We start from the raw sequence: 23637 nt of genomic DNA on the forward strand, positions 1-23637 counted from the left end.
CAACCTGTCTCCCGAAGTCTGCATGATGGTTGAGTCTTTCAACCATGCGAAACTCAGCTACAAGAGCAAGCGAAACTCGGCTAAAAAGAGTAAATCGATATAATAAAGAGCAGAGGATTAATATTTAGCAAGTAAAATAATAAATAAATAAATATCGTAGGCTAATGCAACTATAATTACAAACTTTTAATCGCTTTTCGTTTTTCTTCATCACATCTATCATCACGCCCATTTTTTCGTTCGTATGTTCTATCATTCTTTTCTTTTCCTTTTCTCATTCATTCCCTTTACTCTTCTTCAGAGCTAGAGTCGTCACTTGACAGATGGCCATTGCCGTACATTCCTGGAGTACCACCACCCAATACAGAGCCGGCCTCGTCTCCAGAACTCTCCTCGTCCGAAGAGTCGCCAATACCACCGCCTTCGGCTCGATCAAACTGTCGAATCTTCTTCTCAATCTGCCGAATCTGCCGGCTTTGTTCTTCCTCCGTCAGCGGCTTGCTCTTCTTCTTTGGTCGTGGCGCACCGGTGCCAGTGCTCTTGCGCGACTTCTTTGGATCTTTCCTGACCACAAAGTTGTACAGCTTGAGGATAACCTGAGGATCAAGCTGGTCAATGTCCAGCTCAATCTCCTCCTGCCCCTCTGGGAGTGAAGGCATCGACTCCTGAATGATCTTGATAACGTGCTGGAGCTTCTTCTCCGGCAAATCGCTAATCATCTCACTCAGCTCCTTCTTCATCTCGTAAGTAACCACTGGCACAGTATCCTTACCAGACGTGCTGCCTCGTCGGCCACCAAGCGAAGACTTTCGTCGCGCGGCAGAATCTCGTCGGCCGCCGCCCCGGCGCTTGCCCCGCTTCTCCCGCGCTTCTCGAATGGCATCCTTTTTCATCTTGGCCAGTTCCTCAGTCATCTTTCGGAGCTGCTCCTCCAGATACTTAATGGCGGGGTTAGTAATCTCTTCTTCGTCAAGCTCGCTGTCAAACTCGTCAGAGTCGGGCTCTGGAGGTGGCGGCGTGGGCGCAGGGATAGGCTTGTCGGCCCACTTCTTGTCAAACAACTGCTCCAACCGGTGACCCATCATGTTGACAGGGGTACCCTCCGGGTTGTACTTGTAGCAATTGTCAAACATGAGCCGAACATCAGCTTCGAACTCGTCGGCGTTCTCGTACTGGTTGTTGTTGTACTTCTGCTGGACCGTTGACAAGTCCATGGGCTTCTTGATGATGTCAAAGTAGTTTGGGCAGTTGAAAGCAACCGGGTCGACTGGCTGAAGGAATGGATATGAGTAAGCCTCGTGCTTCTTTGACATGAGCTCTCGCAAAACCTGACCGCAGAATTTGAGCTCCGCCTGGAACTTCTTCTTTCGCGGACGAAGGTCGCCATACATAAGGTCCTTGGGCTTTGGAGGGTGGATTTCTCGTTTGGGGCGCCCGTCGGGAGCCGAATCACGTCGAATGGTGGGCATGCCATTTGGCGCCAAAGCAAACGGCTTCGAAGCGGATCCGGAGGCCCCTGCACCTGCAGCTGCAGATGCTGTTGCTGCTGCTGCTGGTACTGCTGCTGCCACTGCGCTCTGCTTGCTAGGCGTGGCCTTGGCTGGAGACTTGGTCAGTGGTTGGCTCGCGTGGGCGATGGCTGCGTTAGCGGCACCTGCGGCACTTCGCTGAGGCTTGGTAGCCGGCTTATTGACAGCGGCAGCGGCAGCAGGAGGAAGAATGGACGACTTTTTCTTGGGCTTCGAAGTCGGGACTGCGTCGTAAGCCGGGAAATTGGTCATGTATTTTTCAAACGAGGCTTTAATGGACTTGGCCATTTCCGAAATGCCAGTGTCTGGGCCGTTGAAGTAGACACAGTTCGAGACAATCAGGTCCATGTCGGCCCTGAACTCGTCCACAGACTGGTACTCCTCCGCCTGGAGCTTCTTGTCTATCTTTGACAGGTCCATGGGGGTCTTGATGAGTTCGTAGTAAGTCGGAACGTTGAGCTTAACGGCGTCGACGGGCTGGAGAAACGGCCCTGCGTCTTTTAGCCGCTTAACCTGGCGCAGAACTTGGCTGGCAAACTTGAATTGGTGCTTAGCCAAGCCATGCTCTTCCTCTTTTTGCCCTTCCTCCTTTTGTTCTTCTTCCTTTTGCGGGGTTTCATTACCGTCACCGTTTTCAGTGGTTCCCTCCTCTTTTACTTCAGGATTATCGTCGTCGTTTTCTTCCACTATTTTTTCCGATTGTTGAGCTTCCTGTTGTTGTGGTTGTGGTTGTGGTTGTGGGGACTGTGGCGCCGCCTGTGGCTCTGGCTGTGACTCTGCCTTTACGGGGGCTTCTTGAGGCTTTTCCTCTTCTTGGCTCTTGTTCTCCGGCTCTTTGGCGGCAGGCTCCTGTTCGTTTTCGTCGCCAAACAAGTCGCCTCCATTAATCTCATTGTCCTTCATCACGGTATCGCCCTCGTTATCATTATTAGTCGTTGTAACCGAGTCATTATTATGCCCTTCCTCTTCTACTCTCTGTCTCTTCGCTGAAGGGATGTCTCCTGCCTGCTCCTCCTCTTCCTTTTCCTCGAGCTCTCGCTTGTCAGAAGTGGCAATGGGCGCATCGCCGTGGCCATTAGCCGCTCCAGTCCCGTTCGACGGGCTCTCGACGATAGGATTTGACGCGTTGTTGGACTCGCTCGACGCGGTAGCAACGTCCTTCAGCGGCCCTTCCGGCAGGCCCAGCTCTATGTTCTTCACGGACATAACAAACAAAAATAAACAATTTTTTACTCAATTAAAAATCTGCCACCTAGCAAAAAAACACTCTCCCGTGTATTAGTAAAAACCCGATGTGCTCTTTCTCTGGTGGTGGGTGTCAACCTACTCAGTGTGTTGTCGTGATATTACTTAATCAGCGCGGGTAATGATTAAGTAATACAAATTCGTGGGGTGGGAACGTGCGTGCGCAAGCGGGCGCGAGTTAAGCCGGGAAAAAAACGTAATTAACCACTAAAGGAGCAAAAAAAATGGGAAGAAGAGAAAATTTCGCAAAACTGCTCCAAGTGGACAACGGATGGCATTTAAGTAGTCGCGCCCCCCCTCCGACTCGGTGTCTCTCAAGTTGGGAAGAGAAAATTTTTTTCTTTTTCCTTCTCCCTCTACCATTCGATTACTAAATAGTGCGTGCGCACGCACGCAGAGAACGCCACACTGCTACAAAACGCTCTCATCCTCCCCTGGCTAAGCCAGCACCCGCCCCCGGAAATGGCCCAAAAAAGAAAAAAAAGCACAAGGGTCCACGGAATTTACGGAATCGCGTCCGTCTCCGTGGCAACCCGACTACCATGTATATACCAACTACGCCAGGGCCCTGCGAGTGCATACTACATTGTAGAGTAGAACTGTAGTAGTTCATAACAATAGGAGTAAGGCAAGGCCTCTCGTATTCATAGTCATGTCAAGACCATGATTGAAGATAGAAATAGGAAGGAGGGAAGGGAATAATAGTATCAGGAGAACAAAGTTTCGCGGATGTCGTGGATATTGTGTGTGGCAAAAAAGATCCACTTTGGAAAGCCGATTATGACGGGCTAGAGATATCGTTGTGATACCACGGCCATGAGCCGTCGTATCAATTGTTTGGAAGGTCCAAAAAACCTCTGTGCTTCCAAATATCTCTATCCTTAAGTGATCGATCAGCTTTCACCTAATAATTATTAATAGCCCATCTTTAGCACGATTAGCGTAGCCAGGCAGTAGTAGTCACTTAAAACTGCAGCCAAAAAACACCCCTTGTTACCGTAGAGGCCGTATAGTGGGGTTTACTACCACGGTAAACTGGGCAAAACTTGCTCAACAAGCTACCATATGGATGTGCTAACCGCTAGTCTTCATCAAAAAGGCATATCAACCATCTTTTTTTTTCCTACAGAGTAGTATCAATACCCACGGTGAAAAAAGGTAAAGGAAAAAAGTTGGAAAGGGGGGATGCAAAATCCTCCCAAAAGGGGAAACCGCCGTGTATGCGTGCACTTATAGGCATCAGATGAAATAAAGTTATTAATTCACCCCAAATCTCCGCGCATGCAGCGGAGCCACGAGGGGTCTGGGGGGCCAGCCCCCCAGGAAACCCACTCTCGAGCTCAATTAGACTCACACTTGGAGGGGCCATCCCCCCAAACCCCCCGTGGCTCCACTGCGCGGAGGTGGTGGGGAGGCGCAAGCGGCTCGTGCGGCTCATTCCTCCCAACTAAGTTAACCATTCTGTCAAGTTACGAACAAGACATCACGAAAAATCTTGGGAGGACGTGAAAAATTTCGTTTTAACCCTATTCGACCACCAGATCCAAACATTGCATAGTGAAGATGTCGTCGATATTGAGGAGTTTGGGCGTGAGGACGGCCCTCGGATCGCTGCGGACGACTGGACGAACTGTTGGCGTGCGGTATCAGTCCACTACTCCCGTAAATGAGGCTGTGGAAGACCGACAGTTCAACGATGCTGACTTTGAATGGCTCAACCAGGGGCCATTGATCGTTTCGGAGCCATTCAGGCCCAATGTCGGGAAGCCAGCGAGCTATGTGCTGGCTACTACTCGAAGCTTCCCGTCGCTGGAGCCTCTGGCTTTCCAGCCGGTGGCCGCAGACGTGCTTTCGCTTCCAGTGCGACGGGATCTGCTATGGCAGGCGGTTGTCTACGAGCGGGATGCGGCTCGAGTGGGCTCGCGACACACCAAGAACCGAACGGAGATGGGGTACAGTGGTAAGAAATTGCATGCGCAGAAAGGGACTGGTCGGGCCCGAGTAGGCGACCGAGGGTCTCCGATCCGGCACGACGGTGGGCGAGCGTTTGGACGAAAGCCCAACTTCGACTGGTCTACGGGCCTGCCTTTCCAGGCATACGCCAAGGCCATGCGCACTGCGCTGTCATACTTGTATGCTGAGAACAAGCTGCTGGTTGTTGACGGCAAAGCGGACTTCATCACGGACCATCCCAAGGCGGGCGTTCAGTTCATGAAGAGCCATGATCTGCTCAACAAGAAGGTTACTGTCGTTGCCGAGGAGTTCCCGAGTAACCTGGATGCGGCGACCAAGGACCGGTTCGGCAACCGCATGGACATTGTCACTGTAGAAGCATTGAACATTAGAGACCTGCTCAAGCCGGACCGGCTCATCATTGAGCTCGATGCGCTGAAACGACTGGCGATTGAGTACGGCGCCGAGAGTCCAAAGAGCGCCATTTCCCCCGAGACCGTCCCAGAGATTGAAGAGAAGCTGTCCCGACCGCTTCAGGTCTAACCCTTTTTTAACTTGTACATATTATAATACAATCACCTCTGCGCAGCGGAGCCACGGGGGGTTTGGGGGGCTGGCCCCCCATAGCATTGACTAGTAGCAGTTCATGGGGGGCCAGCCCCCCAAACCCCCCGTGGCTCCGCTGCGCGGAGGATGGGTTGAGATGATATTGATTTTTTGATTCGGCTATAATGGTTAATAGTTAATTCCACTTCCCTCCTCTTAGCGACAGAAGGTTGGTGATGCATTCTTTTTCCTTGGCTGAAGGCGATTTGAGCTCTGGCGTGGTATTAGTTCTGTCGTTTTCGTTGTCGTCATTCTTGTCATTACACTCGTTATTCGTTCGTTTCGTTAGGCCCCGTCGCATGGCATTGAGTCGCGACTTCTTCATGGGCGTCAGGGGCGTCGTCAGCGGCACCGTCTTGCGTGGAGGTGAACGCAGACCTTCCTCTACTTCCTCTTCTTCATCTTCATCGTCTTCCGTATTCTCTTTTTTCTTGGCCTCCTGGGACTCCAGCTTGGGCTGCATGTCGATAACCTCCGCCTTGCCATCATCGGACATAGACAAGCACAGCTTAGGCTTGTTGTCCGAGTATATATGGAAAGAACTAGCCCTTACTGGAGTGGCCAAATGACCATTATTCGAGTTGCTATTCGCGGTTCTCGGTGTGCTGTAAACGGGAGTCGAGAGCTGCCTTCTTCCAGCGGAGAGAACGCCGCTGGACACCATTTTCTGGTTCACCGGGGTCATGGCAATGATATCCCCTTTTTTTGGCCGTGGAGTAGACATGGAGCCTCCGCGTTGCTGCTGTTTACGGTACGCCTGACGCTTGTTTTGGAACCAAATCTGTACGGCTTTTTCAGTCATCCCCACCAGACGCGCTATTCTCTCGCGATCCTCCTTCGATGGCTTGATGCACTGGCTGAACTCGCTCTCAAGAATCGACAATTCCGTCGGTGAGGTGCGTCTTCGCTTCCTCCGTACCAATTGCATGTCATCAATGGCCGGCTGGCGCGTAGGATACGTCACCGGAGAGTGCGAAATGAACGCAAACTTGGCATTCGCCGAATCAGCCGGAGTCAAAGGAGTCCTCGCCGGAGTCCTTGGCTCAGAAGACGCGTCCGGAGGCTTTGGAAGCAGCGGTCTCCCCCGCGTAACCAGGTGCGAGGACGAAAGAGGAAGAGGAGGAGGAGGCAGATTTGTAACGCGCGGAGTACGCGGGCCCCCTATGCTTCTGCTAGCTGGCACGGGAGTCTGATAGTTGAGCTGGCACAGCTTCTTCTTGAGGCTCAACAGAGCAGAGGCCGAGCTCGGAGGGGACAGCGGAGCCTGGTGATCCCCTGGTCGCTTCCGCTGCGGCGTCTGGTGGTCCGACGACCCGTGTGACTTGTCCGCCAGCGTGTTCATCATTTAAAACTCGAATTATCCGTGGACTTCACGGGCTTTTACTGAATGGGTAAAAGAAGAAGGATTGTCCAATTTAAAAGTTGCTTAAATGGTTTTCCTGATTTTCGCATTCCCCTTTAGTGCGTGCGCGCGCGCCAATTTGTCCCGTTTCCCCCAAAACCCTTGCCCCAACCAGGGACGCGTCGCGACGCGTCACACTACGGGCAGGTCTGGGCGAATTGCGCGTGTATTTGACAATTCTTTAAGCAGCTTTTCTTTCGGCAATTTTGCACAAAATACTCTGTGGTGTTTATTTTTGGCCTGGGCAGTTTGGTGTTTGAATTCTGAGTCGCGTTGTATGTGCGACGCGTTGTTGTGTTTTTTCCCTTTTGACTTCATCGTTCCCGCCGCGCGAGACGCGCATTTGGCGAAGTTGTGCATACCGTAGAGCCTCGTCTGGGCTCAGCAACGACATTGGGGGGACCAGTCCCCTTAGGCCCCCCCCCCCCCCCCCTGTGACTCCGCTTCGCAGAGGGTATAAACCATTGTGCATATGAAGCTGGTTCTATGCCTTCATGACGTCCTTGGGTTCTATTCTGGCTTCACGTGAAATGTAGCTCGTTGTTCTTCGTTCTATTAACTTGCGTATGTTTCACTACGTAAAGACCGTGATATCTTTATTGTGAATCACTATAAGGGCGTTACTATTAGCGGTACTATGTAAATTATTGCTACCGGTATAACTTTATACATATACCGGTAGTACCGGTAGTTTTCAAATTGAATCATTAATCACATTACGCCATTACCTACGGCACTGTAGAATATGGCTTACTGTCTACGATATTTGATAGATCATAGCATCCAAATATCTAGTAGACCACCGTACTACCGTACTGCTCTAAGAATAAGTGCCGTGATACTTCTATAGTTACAAGTTTCCAACTGCGGCACTGTACTATAAGTGCATAGACTACAAGTTTGTAGGTAAACATATTTCGTTCCAGTTGTTATAATATTGCCAGATAGAATAAAAATCCAATACAATGTACAGTACGAAAAAAAGGGTAACGCAATTTCCTTTTTATGTTGTACAGCAGTTGCTACCATAACTCGTGCTCAACTGGACATGTGAATTATTCGATTTCGAGACCTAGGATCGCCACGCCCTGTCCAGATATACCACTACTACCATAATGAGCCTTCAGCAAAGTAACAGCATCTTTCGCTGTTCGGATGAGCTAGAGCTAATGAGTTTTCTGTGTCCTAAGTCCCTCAAGCCGACCTCCAGACTTAGTTTTTGCTTGGCCGCCTTTTTAATGGAACATGCTCCGAATAAGCTAATTTCACTGCAACCAGCTCAAATACTGGTATACGTACTTCCGACACAGTTCTGGAGTAATTTCAACACCGATAGTTGTTCAAAAGTTATTAGCTTCTTCATTTCTATGCGCTAACATATGTACGTATATCTATCTCATTTGTGGCATTCAGAATCCTTCATAACGTTAGCTAGAATCCTTACACACCCTAATATATCGCTGTTATTATGCGCTTGTCTGGAAAGAATAAAGTCAATTGCAGTCGACCTCTGTGGTATTGAGGCTCTACGGGATTCCCGCATTAACCTTTCAAAGATAAATTCAGTAGCCAAAGCTAACAGATATAGGCCCAATTTAATCCCAGTAGTATTAAAGATACAGATAAGCCAACCCTCAAAGAACCATTGATTTACTTTAATTTTTGCTGTTTGCTTCCTGTAAGATTTAGACCGACTATATCGGCTAGAACCTAATCTTGTAGCGTTATTCCCGTAGTCTCCTAATAGCACATGCCAAAATCATCAGTAACCTAATGGAGCCAAGCTACAGATTCCACAAGGTAGCTTAATTTCTCAAGTAAAAAATATATATACTTCAATTGGTTACATGATTTGCTTTCCGACATTTAAGATGGCCGTGCGGCTGAAAAAATTGTCTCCGGGAAATCGTAATTTTTCAACCATCAGCAAGACAGAATCAACGAAGAAAAAAAATGGCTAATATTAACCTGACATATGAAGAGCGAGCTGCCAAGCACCCGAGCCCGGTGGCTAGGCGGCTGCTGAACCTTATGGCCCAAAAGAAGACCAACCTTTGTGCTTCGCTAGACGTTTACACCACAAAGGAGTTCCTCGATCTTCTTGACACACTGGGCCCATACATTGCCCTGGTCAAGTCCCACGTCGATGTTATTGATGATTTCACATACGAGGGCACTGTCGTGCCAATGCTCGAGCTGGCGAAGAAACACAACTTTATGATCTTTGAGGATCGCAAGTTTGCCGACATCGGCTCGACCGTAAAGGCCCAGTACGGCGGGGGTATCTACAAGATCGCCAAATGGTCCGATATCACCAATGCCCACGGCGTCCCAGGGGCTGGAATTGTCACTGGTCTTGAGGCCGCGGCTAAGGAGGCTACTAATGAGCCACGAGGTCTCATCATGCTTGCCGAGCTCTCGTCCAAGGGCTCTCTAGCCACTGGTGAGTACACCGCCAAGACTGTTGACATTGCGCGACAGAACAAGGGTTTCGTCTTCGGGTTCATTGCGCAGAACCGAATGGAGGAGCAGGATGATGAGGACTGGCTTATTCTTACTCCGGGCGTTGGTCTTGACGATAAGGGTGATGCGTTTGGCCAGCAGTATCGGACCGTTGGTGAGGTTGTCAAGGGCGGTTCTGACGTGATTATTGTCGGGAGGGGGTTGTTTGGCAAGGGCCGAGATGCCAATGTCGAAGGCAAGCGATACATGGAAGCTGGCTGGAACGCTTATCTTCAGCGAGTCCACAAGGACTAACTATATTTCTATGTAGATTCCGCGAGAAATAAACATGAACGATTAATGAATGATTAAATGATGAGCTATTACTTTAATGAACGAATGCCGTAATGGAAGGTAAGCGTGATGAGCGGTTAGTGTAATGAATGCTAGTTTTAACATAATGAACGATAAATTAAATGTGCAACAGTTAACGAATGGTGAATGATGAATGGGTGACGAATGAACATTAAGCGGCTAATGAATGAGTGTATGGGTAACGCCAGGAATGTCGAATGGATGATGAACAATTGACAAGGCTCAAGAAAATGAAGCTAGGAAAAGTAAATAGTTCTTGTATCTATATATTCAATCTAAGAAAAGAGTCATCAATCATCATAAAAATGCTCGTCGTAAGTAAATGCGGGTTTTTCGCCGTCGTCGTACCGAAGACGCATGATTTCGAATACTACTAGGCCAATGCTGGTGCTGGGCACTGCCATGAGTGTGGACTTGAAGAAACCACCAAACAGCCATCGGAACCAGCTGCCTTTGGCATCCCTCAGCCGGAGCTTGTTGATTTTCCTAAACGTCTTGATATAAGCCTCAATATATTCTCCCTGCTTCAGCGGCCGAGGCGCGTGGTGCTTCTGGTACAGCATCTCTAGCGTAATGAAGTGGAGCCGCTGGACCTTTCCCAGCGGGTAATGCACCAGCTGAAGAGCAAAAGTCGACAACCCTCCTGCCAGAAGAACAAACGAAGGAAACACGGCTCGCCCTGGGTGTTGGTGGTTAGGCTGACTCTGGTCTCCATATACCAGTTTTACAAACTTATTGTACCAGGGGCCTTTAACAACCTCAAATGTCGCAAAAAAGGCTGCGAAACCCAGAGACTCCTTGAGGAAGCTTAGGCTGTACCCAGCAAATACTCCAGATGCTCCAATCTCCCTGAGCTTCTCAGCAGAGTATCGCCACAAGGACTTGTGATTCGACTCGAGCACATCCTGCGCATTGAACCTCGTCACAATGGCATCAATGGGCGCCGCAGCAAGACTCTGCACTCCGCCAGCTACACCACCAGCAATTAGCGACTGCTTCATGCCGTACCCGCCTTTATCGTCCTTTAGAATGGCCAGCGAGGTCAGGTACGAAGTGTACAATGCAAGCCCGACGGCCGAATTCGCCACGAGCGGCGGCAGGATGTTATTCGGAATAAACTGCCATCCATGCTCCTTGACAGCATGAGCTATCAGTGCTGGTCCTGAATGTGTGAAGATGTTCCAGGGTTTGATTTGGTATGTCGGATGGATCGCTCTCGGTAGCGCCAAGTAGTCAATGCGAGTCGGCCGGAACAGCTTGACAGGGATTCGAATGTAGAATGTAAACAGCTGGGATGCTAACGCCCGAGTACCAGCAGTGACCGCACCCACGACTGAGGTAGCCGCTGGGGCATTGGCGCTACTCTTTTGTGCCGTTGAAGGTACTTCCATCAACGCATATATATCCCCGGGGTTCGGATTTAATCTGTACTTTGGCACTTGGATCTCGGATTTTGATCTGGACTTTGGCACTTAGATCTCGGATTCAGTTTGACGATTCAGGACAGTTGGTATTCGTGAAAAATTAGGTTACAGATCAAACGTATCTGCGAGTTTGCCGAATTCCGGCCGGCCAGATGTAATTTCGTCGCCGTTGGCGGTTTTTTTCCGGACAGTCGGAGGGTCCGGGTTCGAGCCCCAGGGTGGGAGATTAATTGGTATATATTAATTATTGAGCCACATATGCCGCATTGTCGCTCATTGGGTTGATATTAAGTGATGGGAGGACTTTTCAGAATGCTATACCATCTACGGTCCAACTCACAAAGGCATATATTATTGTCTAACAAATCTACTGCGAGCAAAATCGATAATTTTTCGGGTTGCCATGAGGACCCTCGCTGAAAGTGTGAATGTTTCATTGGGCAGATATATACTCTTTATATTTCTTACTAATGCTTACTGTATTCTTAATTAGTCATGGGTTATAAGGCGTACTGTATTTTTAATTAATCAGGTATCATTATAGAATTCCGATATAATACCGGTAGTCTGAGATGTATTCATGTCAATTGATCATGATGGCTGGCGTATTGTGTTGCGCTAAACGTTGAACATCCACACGGGAAGCATGTTACTTTATTCAGCCAGCTACATAGATATAGTCATCAACACAATTGCTTTCAAAATATAAGGTAGCGATAAACATGGCTTTGGTGACACGGCAAAAGTCGTTAGATTCTAATGTTCAATAGTTAGGGCAAAGTGAATTACCGGTAGATATGAACTTCGGGTCTACGTAGGTTGACTATATAAGACATGATTGACAAAATGGGCGTAGATAAAATGACTCTATGAGCGGTTAAGGATATTATTGGTAGTGTGATATCTTTTGAAATCAAAAATAATCTTCAACAGGGAGAGCCCGACCATAATAACGATTTGAGGAAACTAACCCTGCCAGTAGCCAAATAGTGTGGCTTTTGAGGAGAGAAGATGTCGATTGTTGCGTTCCAATGGATTATAGCTCAATCTATACAGTAACGACGAATCTTTGTGTGAGAATGAAACTCGTTGAGATGATGTGGTCAATTTGCAAACCGTTGACGCTAGATATGCTGAGAGAGCCCTGTGAAAACCACTATCAGCTAATGCCTGTTTGTTTGCTGAGGCAGCTAAAGCGTCGAAGAAGCCATCAACATTTGCAAGTTCCCCACTTTCCAATATATGTTTCCAGAATAAACGTCTATATTAAATATATTAGAAATAAGAACCAAAAGCAAAAATGTAAAGAAATCCTCTATATGAGAAGCTATATACTTAAAGATGGCCCTCTTCCACCTTATAAATCCATCCAATAAAAATAATTGCAGTAACAAATAAATAATAAGTTGTAGTACCGGGTAATAGTTGGCGCATGTTCGTCGAAAACATTTTTTCGTTATTTCTTTGTGTTTTAATACTGATATTGCTCTCTCCAAAGATCACCAAAAATGCTTCCACGGCCGCGATGATGTTGAGCATTTGGAGGGGGTTGTTGTGGTATCTGCCCAGGTGGTGGAGGGGGTGGAGCAGCAACAGGGTGGTGCTGCTGTTGCTGACGACCTAAAGACATGGGGCCAAACAACTGGCTCGACGCAAGACCATACTCCGTAGGCGGTGGGATGCCAATTGGCTGAGAAACACTAGAAGTCGGGCTGATGTTTTCGCCAGGCGCGATCGGAGTTTCCTCAGCAGCAGCAGCAGTCGTTGGAATAGCAGTTGGCTGGTGATGGGGGTGGTGATGATGAGGATGGTGGTGCGAATGCTTGGACTTGGAGGCAGTGACTGCGCACATCCAGATTCGAGTCTTATAAATTCGGAACAAGTCGCGCACCAAATCTCGAAAGTCGATACGGTGGTCGGCGGAATAGAAGAAGGTCAGCTTTCGGCGATCCCACTGGTACTCAGCATCAAGCACCGACATGGCGAGCCCTTTCTCCTGTACTTTCTGCATACACATAGCCACAGCCTTGTCTTCGTCCGACTCCTTGGTGATGATCTGCTGCACCTCGTTGGGCTGGGCGAACCGCAGAATGGGCTTAGGCATCGTTACACCCGGTGACGACGTTGCGGCGCCCGAAGCGTTGGGATTGTGCTGGAGAATAGCCTGCTGCTCCTGGTGACGCTTCCACTTGAGCATGCCCGCTTCTTCGGGCGAAACGCGGTCTTTGACGACCTTACCAAGGTCCCTGCCCCGGTCGGCGTCTACAATTACAAGGTCGCCCACTTTAACGTTCAGCGACGAGTTATCGGCGATGTAAAATACGTCGACGCGGTTCGCCTTAAACTGGACGTAGTAGAGCTTCTGGCTGGGCACCGAAATGAGAGCCGCCGCGTCTCCACCGCTAGGAGAGTTGGGCGAGGAAGGCTCGAGATAGTCCTTGTTCCTCCCCAAACGGTCTACTGCAAAGTATCGATCGATATCCGACTTTGTATCTACGGGTTTGAGAGCTTCTCCGGCGTACGAGTGTCGTCTCGAGCCGGTACCCGGGGCTCCAGCGGAACCGGGAAGGGCAATCCCGCCACCCCCGCCAAACCATAGTGAGCCCTGGCCAATTGGGCCTGGAATCGAAGGCTGGCGCTGGCGCTGGACCTGCGAAGAGGACACAATGGGCGGCGGCTTCGGCTGAGCTTGTTGTGACGGCTGCTGTTGTTCGCTGGGCTGAGAAACGCGAGAAAGCAGTCTGCCCTCTGGAGCGCCGGAGATGGACGCCGAGTGGAGCTTGTTAATGAGCTCGTAGTCCTCCTGGTCCTCTTCGAAAGTATCTAGTAAGTGAGATCCAGGCAAAGTGCTCGGGGGGTATTGTTTCTGAGGGTGTGAAAAGCTGAGAGACCGAAATGTCTTCTTTGGGTACTCTTCCATACCTGGCGGGGGCCCCATTGGCATATTTTGCTGTGACTGCTGGGATTGCGGAGGAGGGGGTGGAGGAGGTGGTGGAGGCATTGGAGGCGGTGGGCCCTGGGCCCATATATTCTGCTGCCAGGCCATCGGAGCAGCCCATTGTTGCGGGGGCCACGACGGCTCGTGGGCAGACATGAATCGCGGACGAGAGGAGGCTGTCGGAACCGCGCTCGAACTCGGCGAGGTAGTCGTAGCAGTGTCTATCCGTCTATGGTCGTTTGGAGGAGGTGGAGCAGGGGGGAGCTGTTGGTTATCTGACTCCATTTTTCCCTTTTAAAAAGACTCTTCCTTGAACACTGGTTGACTCTTCTTTTTTTTTCAGTTTAACAGGGGCTCCTTGGTAGATCGTTGATTGATGGGAGAACTTCCTCGTTTAGGTAGAGATGAGCCCTTGATTTAGTAGATATTCGCGGGCTATCCCTTTATTGGGTGGAGGAAGCTGTCCCTTATTTTCGGTGAAGGAACTAGCTTTTAACGGAGAACTATTCCTTGATTTCGCAAAAGGTATTTCCTCGATTCTTCAGAAGATATTCCTTGTAAAAAATTAACCTGGTGGATGATAAAATGGTGAATGGGTTGGAAGTTCTATGGTGGAGACTGAAGAGTCCGGGAAACCCCTCACTTAGCTCGATCTTTTGCAACCAACAAGCGAAAAACGCGTGTAACAGCCTCTGCCACTCAATAAACCACTCGATAACCAGCCTGACCGGCTCTTCGGCAAATCAAACGTCTGGGCAACACAACCAGCTGACAATGGGCCGCCCGAATAAGATGGGTCTATAAACTCGGGGATATCAACTGATATCAAAAAAAAAATCTAAACGCTTAAAAATGCGTGAATGTAAAAGACCCCCTAACTTGCAGCGTTCGCGTACGCCGTCGTGGTCCTCTGTGCTCGTTCGATTCGGTGAGCCGTGCACTTATCACGTCGCGTTTGATCGTTGCCTAGCAGCGTCTCTTTCTCTGCTCTTTTTTTAATCTCCCAAATGCTGTCGCTTGATGGGGGACCATCTGGGCCTGCACTAGGGCGCTGGCCGGTGCAGGTTGTGGATGCACCGCGCGCGCTCCCCCCGCACTGGGCCTTGTCCACAACTCCCGCGCGGTGCGCGGCTACCGAGACATGCATCGAGTGCCTGGTGAGCCGCACGTTATCGACTTATAATACTTTATAATAATTTTGGCGTGTATACGGCGGCTAGTAGGCCAGTTGCTAAACAGTGGAGGGAGCAGCTTTTGGAGATCTGGGATTTGTGGTAATGGGCAGGCGGCTCCAGTAGGCTGGGCGGCCGTAAGAAAAGTTAGTTGGCGATATATAAAGTTTCTTAGAGGGAGGGTATTTACATTCCTACACAAATCTGTCAAGTTAGTCGCTAGAATCTTTGCTATGGGGAGCTGCTACGACGAGAGCGAATTACTGCGGCGGTGGGAGAAGGTGTTTCAGGATAAGTCCGACTGGCTGGCCAGCGAGGGAAAGGAGCTGTTCATGAGCGACGAGGAAGAGTGGTACACTATGCTAGATAGTTATCTCAAGCTCGACGATGAATTCGGCGGAGACTATCTGGACTATTTAGACACGGAGACCCTGGAGTATGGAAACCTGTAGAAAGTATCATGAAATGCGCTAACTTGTTAAGAAGCGTTCCACTGGACAGAGCCGAATTGGTCAATCCAGGTTTTTCTGAGCGATTTGATAACACGAAGAAATGGGACTCATCTAAACTGATTGAGGAGAACGAATTGAACTCCAGCACGTTTGAACGGTTTACTAAGAAATGGCCTAAAGAGAACGAAGCGCTTAATTCTAACAGCCTAATTAAAACGGAAGATGACGAGAGCCCTGGATACTACATCCCGCGAAATACAGGATACGTCAGTGACGAGGACGAAAAAAGGCGCCAGAGAGAAGAGGTCCGGCGGTGTCGAGAAGAGCTTTTCGACGGGGGTAACATGAAGTCTTGCAGCCTGTTGACGGCCACGGACGGCGTGTCTCCGCGCTGGAATGCGTTTGCTGCATCATTAGACAAGTGCCTGCCATTGAGAGTGTCCAAGCCTACAAAATCCGTCACGAAATCCGCCCATGAGCGCAAGCCGTCCGAAGAGCTTAAGGAGCCCAAAGAAGGTGCTAGTGTGAACGCAAAAAAGCATACCCAGAAAAAACCGATTCTTACGCGAAAGAAGCTGCCCGATTTAAATAAGCCCGTTCCGAACTACATGAAGAGCACCAAGGCCTGTGAGAACAAGCGCCGGTTCCGCCAGGAAGAAGAAAACGACATCTTCAGTTCTCTCTGGAAGGAGATCATCAGCTAGTACCCCGCGGTTATTTCACGATAAATACCTTCAATTCCCAATAGAGATAATTAGCTAGAAGAAACAACCTTTTATTCCCCAGAATGGCTCAAAATACCTCATCTATTACCATGATACAATGCGACAATTACGAAGTGGAAAGCATAGTTTGGGAGGACAGCTCTAGTAACGCATGATATAGGTTTAGCAATACTCCGCGCAGCGGAGCCCCAGGGGGGTTTGGGGGGACTGGTCCCCCCAATTACTCTAGGCAGAGCGTATTCGAGGGCCAACCCTCGAGCTCCCGTGGCTGGAGGGCAAGCCCCCCAGACCCCCCATTGAAAGGCATGATATAAATATGATCTATTACATTAAGCATACAAACTATTCGTTTCCAATATTCCGCTCGTCCTCCGGCTTCCATGACCCACTAAACAGATGCTTGACAAATGCCATCGGATGCGTCTCTGGCTGCGATCCCATGGTCCCCACACCCGGACTAAACGAAGTGATGGGCAATACTAGTACATCGGACATGAGCTTCGGCTCCTGGATGCCCGTAAACGACTTAAAAGTCACTGGCGTGTGCAAACCGCTCTTCACGTCGTCATTAAGGTACGCAAACACCGAGTCGGTCCAGGCACCAGGCCCGGTCCAGTCCATGATCTGCGAGCCCCGGTCTTTCGTGCCGGGAAGCTGGAGATTGCCCTCGCTCTTCCTCTTCAAAGTTTTATCCGTGATCCGCGCAACAATCTCTCGCAGCACTGGGTGCCCAGGCTTGGCCTGGATCGTCCACTGACAGAACTGGATTCGTCGCGCATACCAGTCCTTCCAGTCTGGCCGGTCTGGATCCGCCTCAATTCCTACAATCAGACCCACTTTCATTGGGTCCACAGAGGCCGGAATCCAGTTGGGCACCGGCTGCAATGCCTCTGTGTCTACGTCTGAATAGGTGCCGCCCCGCGCCAGCAGGATCAAGTACCGGAAGAAGTCCGCCTTGAGAATGCTCTCCGGCATCGAGTCAAAGGCTTCAATCACCTTGGGCACGTTCATGTACAAATGCCGCACCAATGCCGCCGCAGTGTGGTCGGAAAGCACCTCGTGGACAAAGCCCGGGTTCTTGTTCTTCCACGACGCAATGGGCGCCTTGAGCTCCTCCTCAAACTTGGGGTCGTCGAGCTCCCGCTTCCACGTCTGCCAGATGAACGCCGGGAACTTCTTGGCCACGTCGTACGGGAACTGGAACGCCAGCTGCGTCCTAATGGAGGCATCATCTGGCAAACGCCGCAGCTGCTGCAGCTGCTTATCCAGCAATTTACGCTCCGCCTCAATGAGCTCGAGCTTGCGCTGGTGCTCCTTAGCATTGTCCACGCTGACCTGTTTGAGCTCTTTCAGGGCCGCTTCGGTCTGTTCTCGGGTTTTGATCAGCTGCTCTTCAAGGTGGTTATCATGCAACAGCATGTCCTTGGAGATCGTTTTGGTTCCCTTGAAGAAAAACAGAAACAGCGTCAGCGCCGTCACCGACACTATTAGCGCCCGCCGGAATGTCAGCATTTGCGTAAAATCGTGTCGTTCAGACGGCCGTGGAATTCTAGATCTGCCTTTATAGGTTTATTCGATCCGTTTCAAGTCGTAACGTGTTCAATGCACCGCCCTACTTTTTTTTCACTTATGTCAGAGATTAGTAAGCAACAAATAATTTGAGCCGCATGCGGCGTATTTCTATTTCTGAAGCTATATATCGAGGGAGGGGTTATATTGGCAAGAGAATAAACAAATAAATGTACTACAAAGGTGAATACTCTTGTACCAGTAGTAATGGGGGGACCAGTCCCCCCAAACCCTTCTGAGGCTCCGCTCCGCGGAGGTTATCGTAGCAATTGGTATTTAAACAATAAGGTGTGTCAAAAGTGGATTTGTTGTGCAAAGCAGAAATAATCTGCTCGTGAGAAGCGTAATGACGAGGCTCGGTGGGTTACTATCAGTTACCAATATTGGAGGTCCTGCACGTAGCAGTGTAGTTTAACTTAGTTTATTTGGTTGGATATTTGCCGTCAATGGCTGAACGATAGTTTAAAACTGAGAAAGATACCAATAACTAGGAGATGTGGCCATGGTGGTGTGTCGGCACTCTTCTACGGTGCGTTGGTACGTCGGCGCGTTACAATCAACGCATTGAGTAGCGTAATATACTACCAAAAGTTCGGGGAATCTCATTCATGATAGCCTTGTGCACAGTCAATGGGGAAATTATCGAAAAATATAGTCCTTAGGTCTTGCCCAAATAGAAGAGTTATGACTACGTATCTCTAGGCCAAATGTGTCCATCGTGAGTCCCGGAGATTGGAGGATAAAGCCTACCATACACAAAGCCATTCGCTTCTGAAGTGCCAGCACCATGCAGTTTGGTGTTTAACACGTTAATTCATAAGGGAAGAGAGATACGAAACTCAATATGTTACTGTGACATCAAGTTTCGTGGATGCTTATATTACCGGTAAGAAAATATCGCGTAGGATTCAATACAGGTAATATCCCATATTAGCATCAACGGCCAAATGCTGCAGAGTTATTACAGTCCTCGTGATGGCCATAATTGACCTTGAGGACCAGCTCCCAAACCCTCCCTCTCTCCGCTCATCAATCCCTCCGCGAAGCGGAGCTACGGGGGTTTGGGGGCTGGCCCCCAAGTCAATTGAAGCTACAGTGTTTCATGGGGGGCTCTAAGAGCTGGTACGAGCATACCAAACCCCCGTAGCTCCGCTAAGAAATATTGCCAAGAGGCCAAATACTGACAAGATGGGTACCGCTAGGTACTATGTTTTAAGAAAAGTCTATGAAATGCAGGTTAGGCCTCAATCGCGGCAAGACCCAACTTGAATCGATTCAACAGTTCGTCAAGGTTCTCGAGCCCCACCGAAATCCGAATCAAATGTCGGTCAACGCCAAACTGCTCGACAAAGTCCAGCTCCTCGTAATGGGCCAGAATGGTATATGGCGAGGTCAGCGTGAAGTTAGTTCCCAAACTTGGGCCCTTGGCACTCTCAACGGCATCATAAAACTTGATCGCCTGCTCTGGCTCTTTGAAAATAACCGAGAGGAGACCACCGTACCCGCCATCCGGACGCTTACACGCATCGTAAAAAGGCTTGCTTTCGTTGTACAGCGGATAATGGACTTTGGCAACGTGTGGATTAGAATGGAACAGCTCAGCCACAGCCTCGGCGTTCTTATTGATTCGCTTGCTTCGGTCCTCAAAGTCTCGGCTGTTCCGCTCGAGGTAAATGGCATCCTCGCTCCACATGGTGTCTTCATACTGGTCGGTCAGGGCCTCCTTAATCTGACGGTAGTAGCTGCCCCGTTTGTTGACGACTAGACTACCGCCCATGACATTACTGTCGCCGCTAAACACCTTGGTGAGACTGCTGACGACGATATCAGCGTACGGAAGCACGTCGACGTTGGAGAAATTGCCCACTGTTTCGTCAACAACCACGGCGAAATCGTACTTGAAGGCAAGTTTTTTGATTCGCGCTAGATCAGGCGCTTTGATTAGCGGGTTCGACGGGAACTCGCAGAATAACATGAGCACTTTCTCGCCGGACTCGAGCAAACGCTCAATCTCGTCCAAGTCGCTCTTAGACGCGTTGCCGTAGAAATGCACTCCGGCACCGAACTTCGTCATGATCTGCAGCGAATCAACATAAGGGAGCCCGTAGGCAATGGATTTGAGCTGCTCACCCCGAGCTCCCCGCAGAGCCCGGTGAGCGCTGAAAATGCTCGTCATGCCCGTCGGATACAGATACACGTCCTCAGCGTCGACATGATTGCCTTCGGTAGATGCCTTGGAAGCAATACGCTTGCAAATGGCGTTCTTGGCATCCTGGGCGTGATCAAGGCCGAGATTGCGCCCAAACCGCTCTTCTAAGAATTCAGCCGCACCAGCCGCGTGCGGCGCAGTTTCCTCGTCAGCCGCACCGCTGGTACTCAGGTCCTCGGGGAACAACTTGGCGAGGCTGAACTCGGCGAGCCGGGACGAAATTCCTTCACCAGTGTGCTGCCAGTACTTCTTGGCCACGGGGAACAGACTCCCGGGGACCAAGACCACGGAAAGGCGGCAAGTGTCGCTAGGGGCCACCTGGACAATTCGGGCCGAGGCGTTTTCGCCACCGAATTTGACGACAAATTCTCTGCATCTCTTGGCGATTCGGTTCGACGGAAACACAAAAGCCCGCTCATTAGCACGGCCGTACTGCTCCTCCAACTTTCGGCATAACTGGACCATTAGATTAGTTTTCTAATCCTGATTCTACGAATCACGGGGACATACCTTCTGAATTGTCTGGTGGATATAAAACCTACAACAAAAGTTAGCAATTTATTGGCAATTCAGGGAAAAAAAACTTACCGAGGATAGCCAGAGTGCATCTTCGAGACGACCCACTCTTGGCCCTCTTCGTAGCCGACATTGGCGCTCCAAGTTGGCAGAGTCACGCTAACGGCGTGAGGAGTGTCCGCGGGAATTGGACACCCTACTTCTTTTGGCACGACAAACGACATGGCGGTATCGCAAATGGGTTGATGGATAAGTCTCGTTGGAGAGGGTGACGTTTAGCGAACTGTAGAGTCATTCGCCGTGGGGATGAGGGGCCCGGGTAAGCGGTGGAGGGGAACAGCGGATCTCCGAGGTGCGGCACATGCGGCTTTGTACCCCCTGTAAATGCGACACATCAAATGTAGTCCTACTCTCTGGTGTACAATGGGGGGACCAGTCCCCCCAAACCCCCCTGGGGCTCCGCTACGCGGTGATCAGTTTGATATGACGAAGGCTCGGGGGTTTGGGGGCAGAGCCCCCAACTACGGGAGCTCGAGGGCTGGCCCTCGAATACATTACTACTATGGGAAAGAGTAACGAGCGGCTGTAGCGAACTCCCAATCCCGTTACCAAAAGCATCGTAACAACTTTTTTGTTACACCAATGTGATCTTCCTTGCATATACCGCGATTAATATCCGGCATATACCGCAATTGATATCAGTATTATTGTGCAAAAAATGATTATCACAATGAATTGAAATTCTATTCTAATACGCTCCAAGGAAAAGTGGTAAAGAACTATGGCAACTTAATGCACTGTAACTAAGGATCCGCTTCTGCTGCAAGCAAGTACACGGAGATCCGACGAAAGACTCCGAACCCCGATTGTCGCGGTCTTCAAGCCCCCTTTAACTGTACAGAAGCATTGCTCGCAACCCATATATAGCGGTAAGATCCCCCTAGTATAACGACTGTAGCTCCTCTTTCTAGCTAACACGCCTCAATTTTCATAGAAGAAGGTTTGGGCATGAGTTTCTCGGTGCCTCGCAACGTACCCAGCCTCGATAAGCGGGCGCAGGATGCGCTATATAAAGACAAGCCCTTTGGGCACAATTACCGCCAGGGCGTTTCGTCAGCTGGGAAGCAGCGGCGCAGAACAGGTTTAATTCTGAGCGCCCTGTTTATTGCGGTGCTCTATTTTGTCTACCAGTTTGGCCGGGGACACAAGCTGTCCACTAAAGAATCATCAGAAGCAGTCTCGTGGCCAGAACGCCAAGACGCAGTGAGGGACGCCTTCAAGCGCTCGTGGACAGGCTATAAGAAGTACGCCTGGGGAATGGATGAGTATAAGCCCATTTCCAAGTGGGGCAGGAACATGGGCCCCAAGCCACTGGGCTGGATCATCGTAGACTCGCTTGATACGATGAAAATCATGGGGTTGGATCACGAATTCAAGGAGGCCCGGAATTGGGTTGCTAAAGAACTCGACTATGACATGGACTACGAAGTAAACACATTCGAGACGTCAATCCGCATGCTTGGCGGGCTACTCTCTGCGTATTACCTTTCCGGAGACAAAATGTTCCTGGAAAAAGCGACTGATCTTGGTGAAAGGCTCTCAGGGGCCTTTGACAGCAAGTCCGGGATTCCATACGCCAGCGTAAACTTGCATACTGGGCGTGGCAAGCCTTCCCACACCGACCAAGGGGCCAGCTCTACTGCGGAAGCCGCGACTGTGCAGCTCGAGTTCAAGTATTTGGCCCACTTGACGGGGAAGGAGGAGTACTGGACCATGGCTGAGCGGGTGTTTGAGGTAATTGACTCTAACAAGGTGCCGCATGGCCTCGTGCCCATCTACATCAACCCCGAGTTGGGACGCTTCCAGGGAAGCATCATTCGCCTAGGCTCGCGAGGCGACTCATATTATGAGTACTTGATAAAGCAGTACATCCAGACTGGTGAGCCGGTGTACAAGGAGATGTATGATGAGGCAGTGGAGGGTATTAAAGACCGTCTTCTGGACTACTCGGTCCCCGGGAAGCTGACATATATTGCCGAGCTGAACCATGGTATCAACGGTCCTCTTTCCCCAAAAATGGACCACCTGGTGTGCTTCGCCGGAGGAATGCTGGCTCTGGGCGCAACTAGAGGTCACGAACTCAGCAAGGCGAGAAAAATGCAGTGGACCACCTCCCAGGAAGCCGATTTCCAATTGGGCAGAGAGATCGCTAGGACCTGCTACGAAATGTACGCCCGCACGCCAACCGGCCTTGCCGCTGAGATTGTGTTCTTTAATACTGATAAAGATGTATCCGAGGACTTCCGTATCAAGACTTTTGATGCCCACAACCTGCAACGCCCAGAGACGGTTGAGTCCCTCTTTGTGCTGTGGCGGTTAACCCACAATCCAATCTACAGAGAGTGGGGATGGAAGATCTTTGAGGCGTTCGAGAAATACACCAAATTGGAGGGCGACGCCGGATATACCTCGCTGGATAATGTCAAGGAAGTCCCTCCGCCAAAGAGAGATAACATGGAGTCTTTCTGGCTCTCAGAGACTCTCAAGTATCTCTATTTATTATTTGATGATGATGAGGACGTCCTACCTCTCACCGAAGTTGTATTTAACACTGAGGCTCATCCATTCCCTGTATTAAAAGAGACGAAGTTTTCGACGGGTTGGAGTAGAGCTAACGACCGGAGTTAAGTAATTAAAATATTATGGCTAGAAATTAAGCAGTGCATATACGTAGTTGACCTGCATCAGCTCGGAAAACATCCAACATTACACAGTTGTCATGGCAAGATTGATTAGCTCAGCTATCCTGCTGAGATGGTCTTACGGATGATAACGTGTGCCTTAGCCCACTGTCTATTTGGTTCAATTTATCGACAATTCATTATAATTATTTATCATGGATTTCACTGGCAGCTGTTGCGAGAAATATAAGATTGAGTGTTCACTGACGTATACATGCAAGTTGATGAGCTTTCGGAATTGCAGATATGTGGGTCTTGTATTGTGTACCTACGGAATATAGACTTGCTAATAAGCCAGAAAGTGCTCAATGATTGGCATATGTGGTATAGTTGAGTTCA

The 23637-nt window shown here is 49.8% G+C and overlaps 10 protein-coding genes across 11 annotated transcripts; 4 read left to right on the plus strand and 6 right to left on the minus strand.

The window, feature by feature from the left end:
• Positions 1-287: 287 nt before the first annotated feature.
• On the minus strand, positions 288-2735 carry BDF1 (bromodomain-containing protein; the record flags this gene model as incomplete). The annotated part of the gene is made up of 1 exon (XM_076687341.1): positions 288-2735. The coding sequence occupies one exon, from the start codon at positions 2733-2735 to the stop codon at positions 288-290; it is 2448 nt and encodes an 815-aa protein (XP_076538439.1).
• Positions 2736-4337: 1602 nt separating this feature from the next.
• Positions 4338-5270, plus strand: YML6 (mitochondrial 54S ribosomal protein uL4m YML6; the record flags this gene model as incomplete). The annotated part of the gene is made up of 1 exon (XM_076687342.1): positions 4338-5270. One exon carries the CDS (start codon positions 4338-4340, stop codon positions 5268-5270), a length of 933 nt encoding a protein of 310 aa, XP_076538440.1.
• A 199-nt stretch (positions 5271-5469) lies between these two features.
• TRVA0_055S00694 (uncharacterized protein) lies at positions 5470-6678 on the minus strand (the record flags this gene model as incomplete). The annotated part of the gene is made up of 1 exon (XM_076687343.1): positions 5470-6678. The coding sequence occupies one exon, from the start codon at positions 6676-6678 to the stop codon at positions 5470-5472; it is 1209 nt and encodes a 402-aa protein (XP_076538441.1).
• Positions 6679-8688: 2010 nt separating this feature from the next.
• On the plus strand, positions 8689-9492 carry URA3 (orotidine-5'-phosphate decarboxylase; the record flags this gene model as incomplete). The annotated part of the gene is made up of 1 exon (XM_076687344.1): positions 8689-9492. One exon carries the CDS (start codon positions 8689-8691, stop codon positions 9490-9492), a length of 804 nt encoding a protein of 267 aa, XP_076538442.1.
• A 350-nt stretch (positions 9493-9842) lies between these two features.
• TRVA0_055S00738 (uncharacterized protein) lies at positions 9843-10943 on the minus strand (the record flags this gene model as incomplete). Its single annotated transcript, XM_076687345.1, has 1 exon — positions 9843-10943. One exon carries the CDS (start codon positions 10941-10943, stop codon positions 9843-9845), a length of 1101 nt encoding a protein of 366 aa, XP_076538443.1.
• Positions 10944-12447: 1504 nt separating this feature from the next.
• Positions 12448-14070, minus strand: TRVA0_055S00760 (PSP1 family protein; the record flags this gene model as incomplete). Its single annotated transcript, XM_076687346.1, has 1 exon — positions 12448-14070. The coding sequence occupies one exon, from the start codon at positions 14068-14070 to the stop codon at positions 12448-12450; it is 1623 nt and encodes a 540-aa protein (XP_076538444.1).
• A 1249-nt stretch (positions 14071-15319) lies between these two features.
• On the plus strand, positions 15320-16242 carry TRVA0_055S00782 (uncharacterized protein; the record flags this gene model as incomplete). 2 transcript variants are annotated; one of them, XM_076687347.1, is made up of 2 exons in its annotated part: positions 15320-15522; positions 15570-16242. In XM_076687347.1, the coding sequence occupies 2 exons, from the start codon at positions 15320-15322 to the stop codon at positions 16240-16242; spliced, it is 876 nt and encodes a 291-aa protein (XP_076538445.1). The 2 variants fall into 2 exon arrangements, with proteins under 2 accessions (XP_076538445.1, XP_076538446.1); XM_076687348.1 differs by having other exon boundaries at positions 15573-16242.
• A 363-nt stretch (positions 16243-16605) lies between these two features.
• Positions 16606-17775, minus strand: HOC1 (putative glycosyltransferase Hoc1p; the record flags this gene model as incomplete). The annotated part of the gene is made up of 1 exon (XM_076687349.1): positions 16606-17775. The coding sequence occupies one exon, from the start codon at positions 17773-17775 to the stop codon at positions 16606-16608; it is 1170 nt and encodes a 389-aa protein (XP_076538447.1).
• A 1294-nt stretch (positions 17776-19069) lies between these two features.
• On the minus strand, positions 19070-20649 carry STR2 (cystathionine gamma-synthase; the record flags this gene model as incomplete). The annotated part of the gene is made up of 3 exons (XM_076687350.1): positions 19070-20497; positions 20552-20579; positions 20630-20649. The coding sequence occupies 3 exons, from the start codon at positions 20647-20649 to the stop codon at positions 19070-19072; spliced, it is 1476 nt and encodes a 491-aa protein (XP_076538448.1).
• A 794-nt stretch (positions 20650-21443) lies between these two features.
• MNS1 (glycoside hydrolase family 47 protein) lies at positions 21444-23245 on the plus strand (the record flags this gene model as incomplete). The annotated part of the gene is made up of 2 exons (XM_076687351.1): positions 21444-21486; positions 21552-23245. The coding sequence occupies exon 2, from the start codon at positions 21566-21568 to the stop codon at positions 23243-23245; it is 1680 nt and encodes a 559-aa protein (XP_076538449.1). The 5' UTR covers positions 21444-21486; positions 21552-21565.
• Between the last annotated feature and the right edge of the window lie 392 nt (positions 23246-23637).

This window comes from Trichomonascus vanleenenianus, assembly GCF_965637985.1.
Source record: "Trichomonascus vanleenenianus strain CLIB 3782 genome assembly, contig: TRVA0_055S, whole genome shotgun sequence".
Taxonomy (NCBI): domain Eukaryota; kingdom Fungi; phylum Ascomycota; class Dipodascomycetes; order Dipodascales; family Trichomonascaceae; genus Blastobotrys; species Blastobotrys vanleenenianus.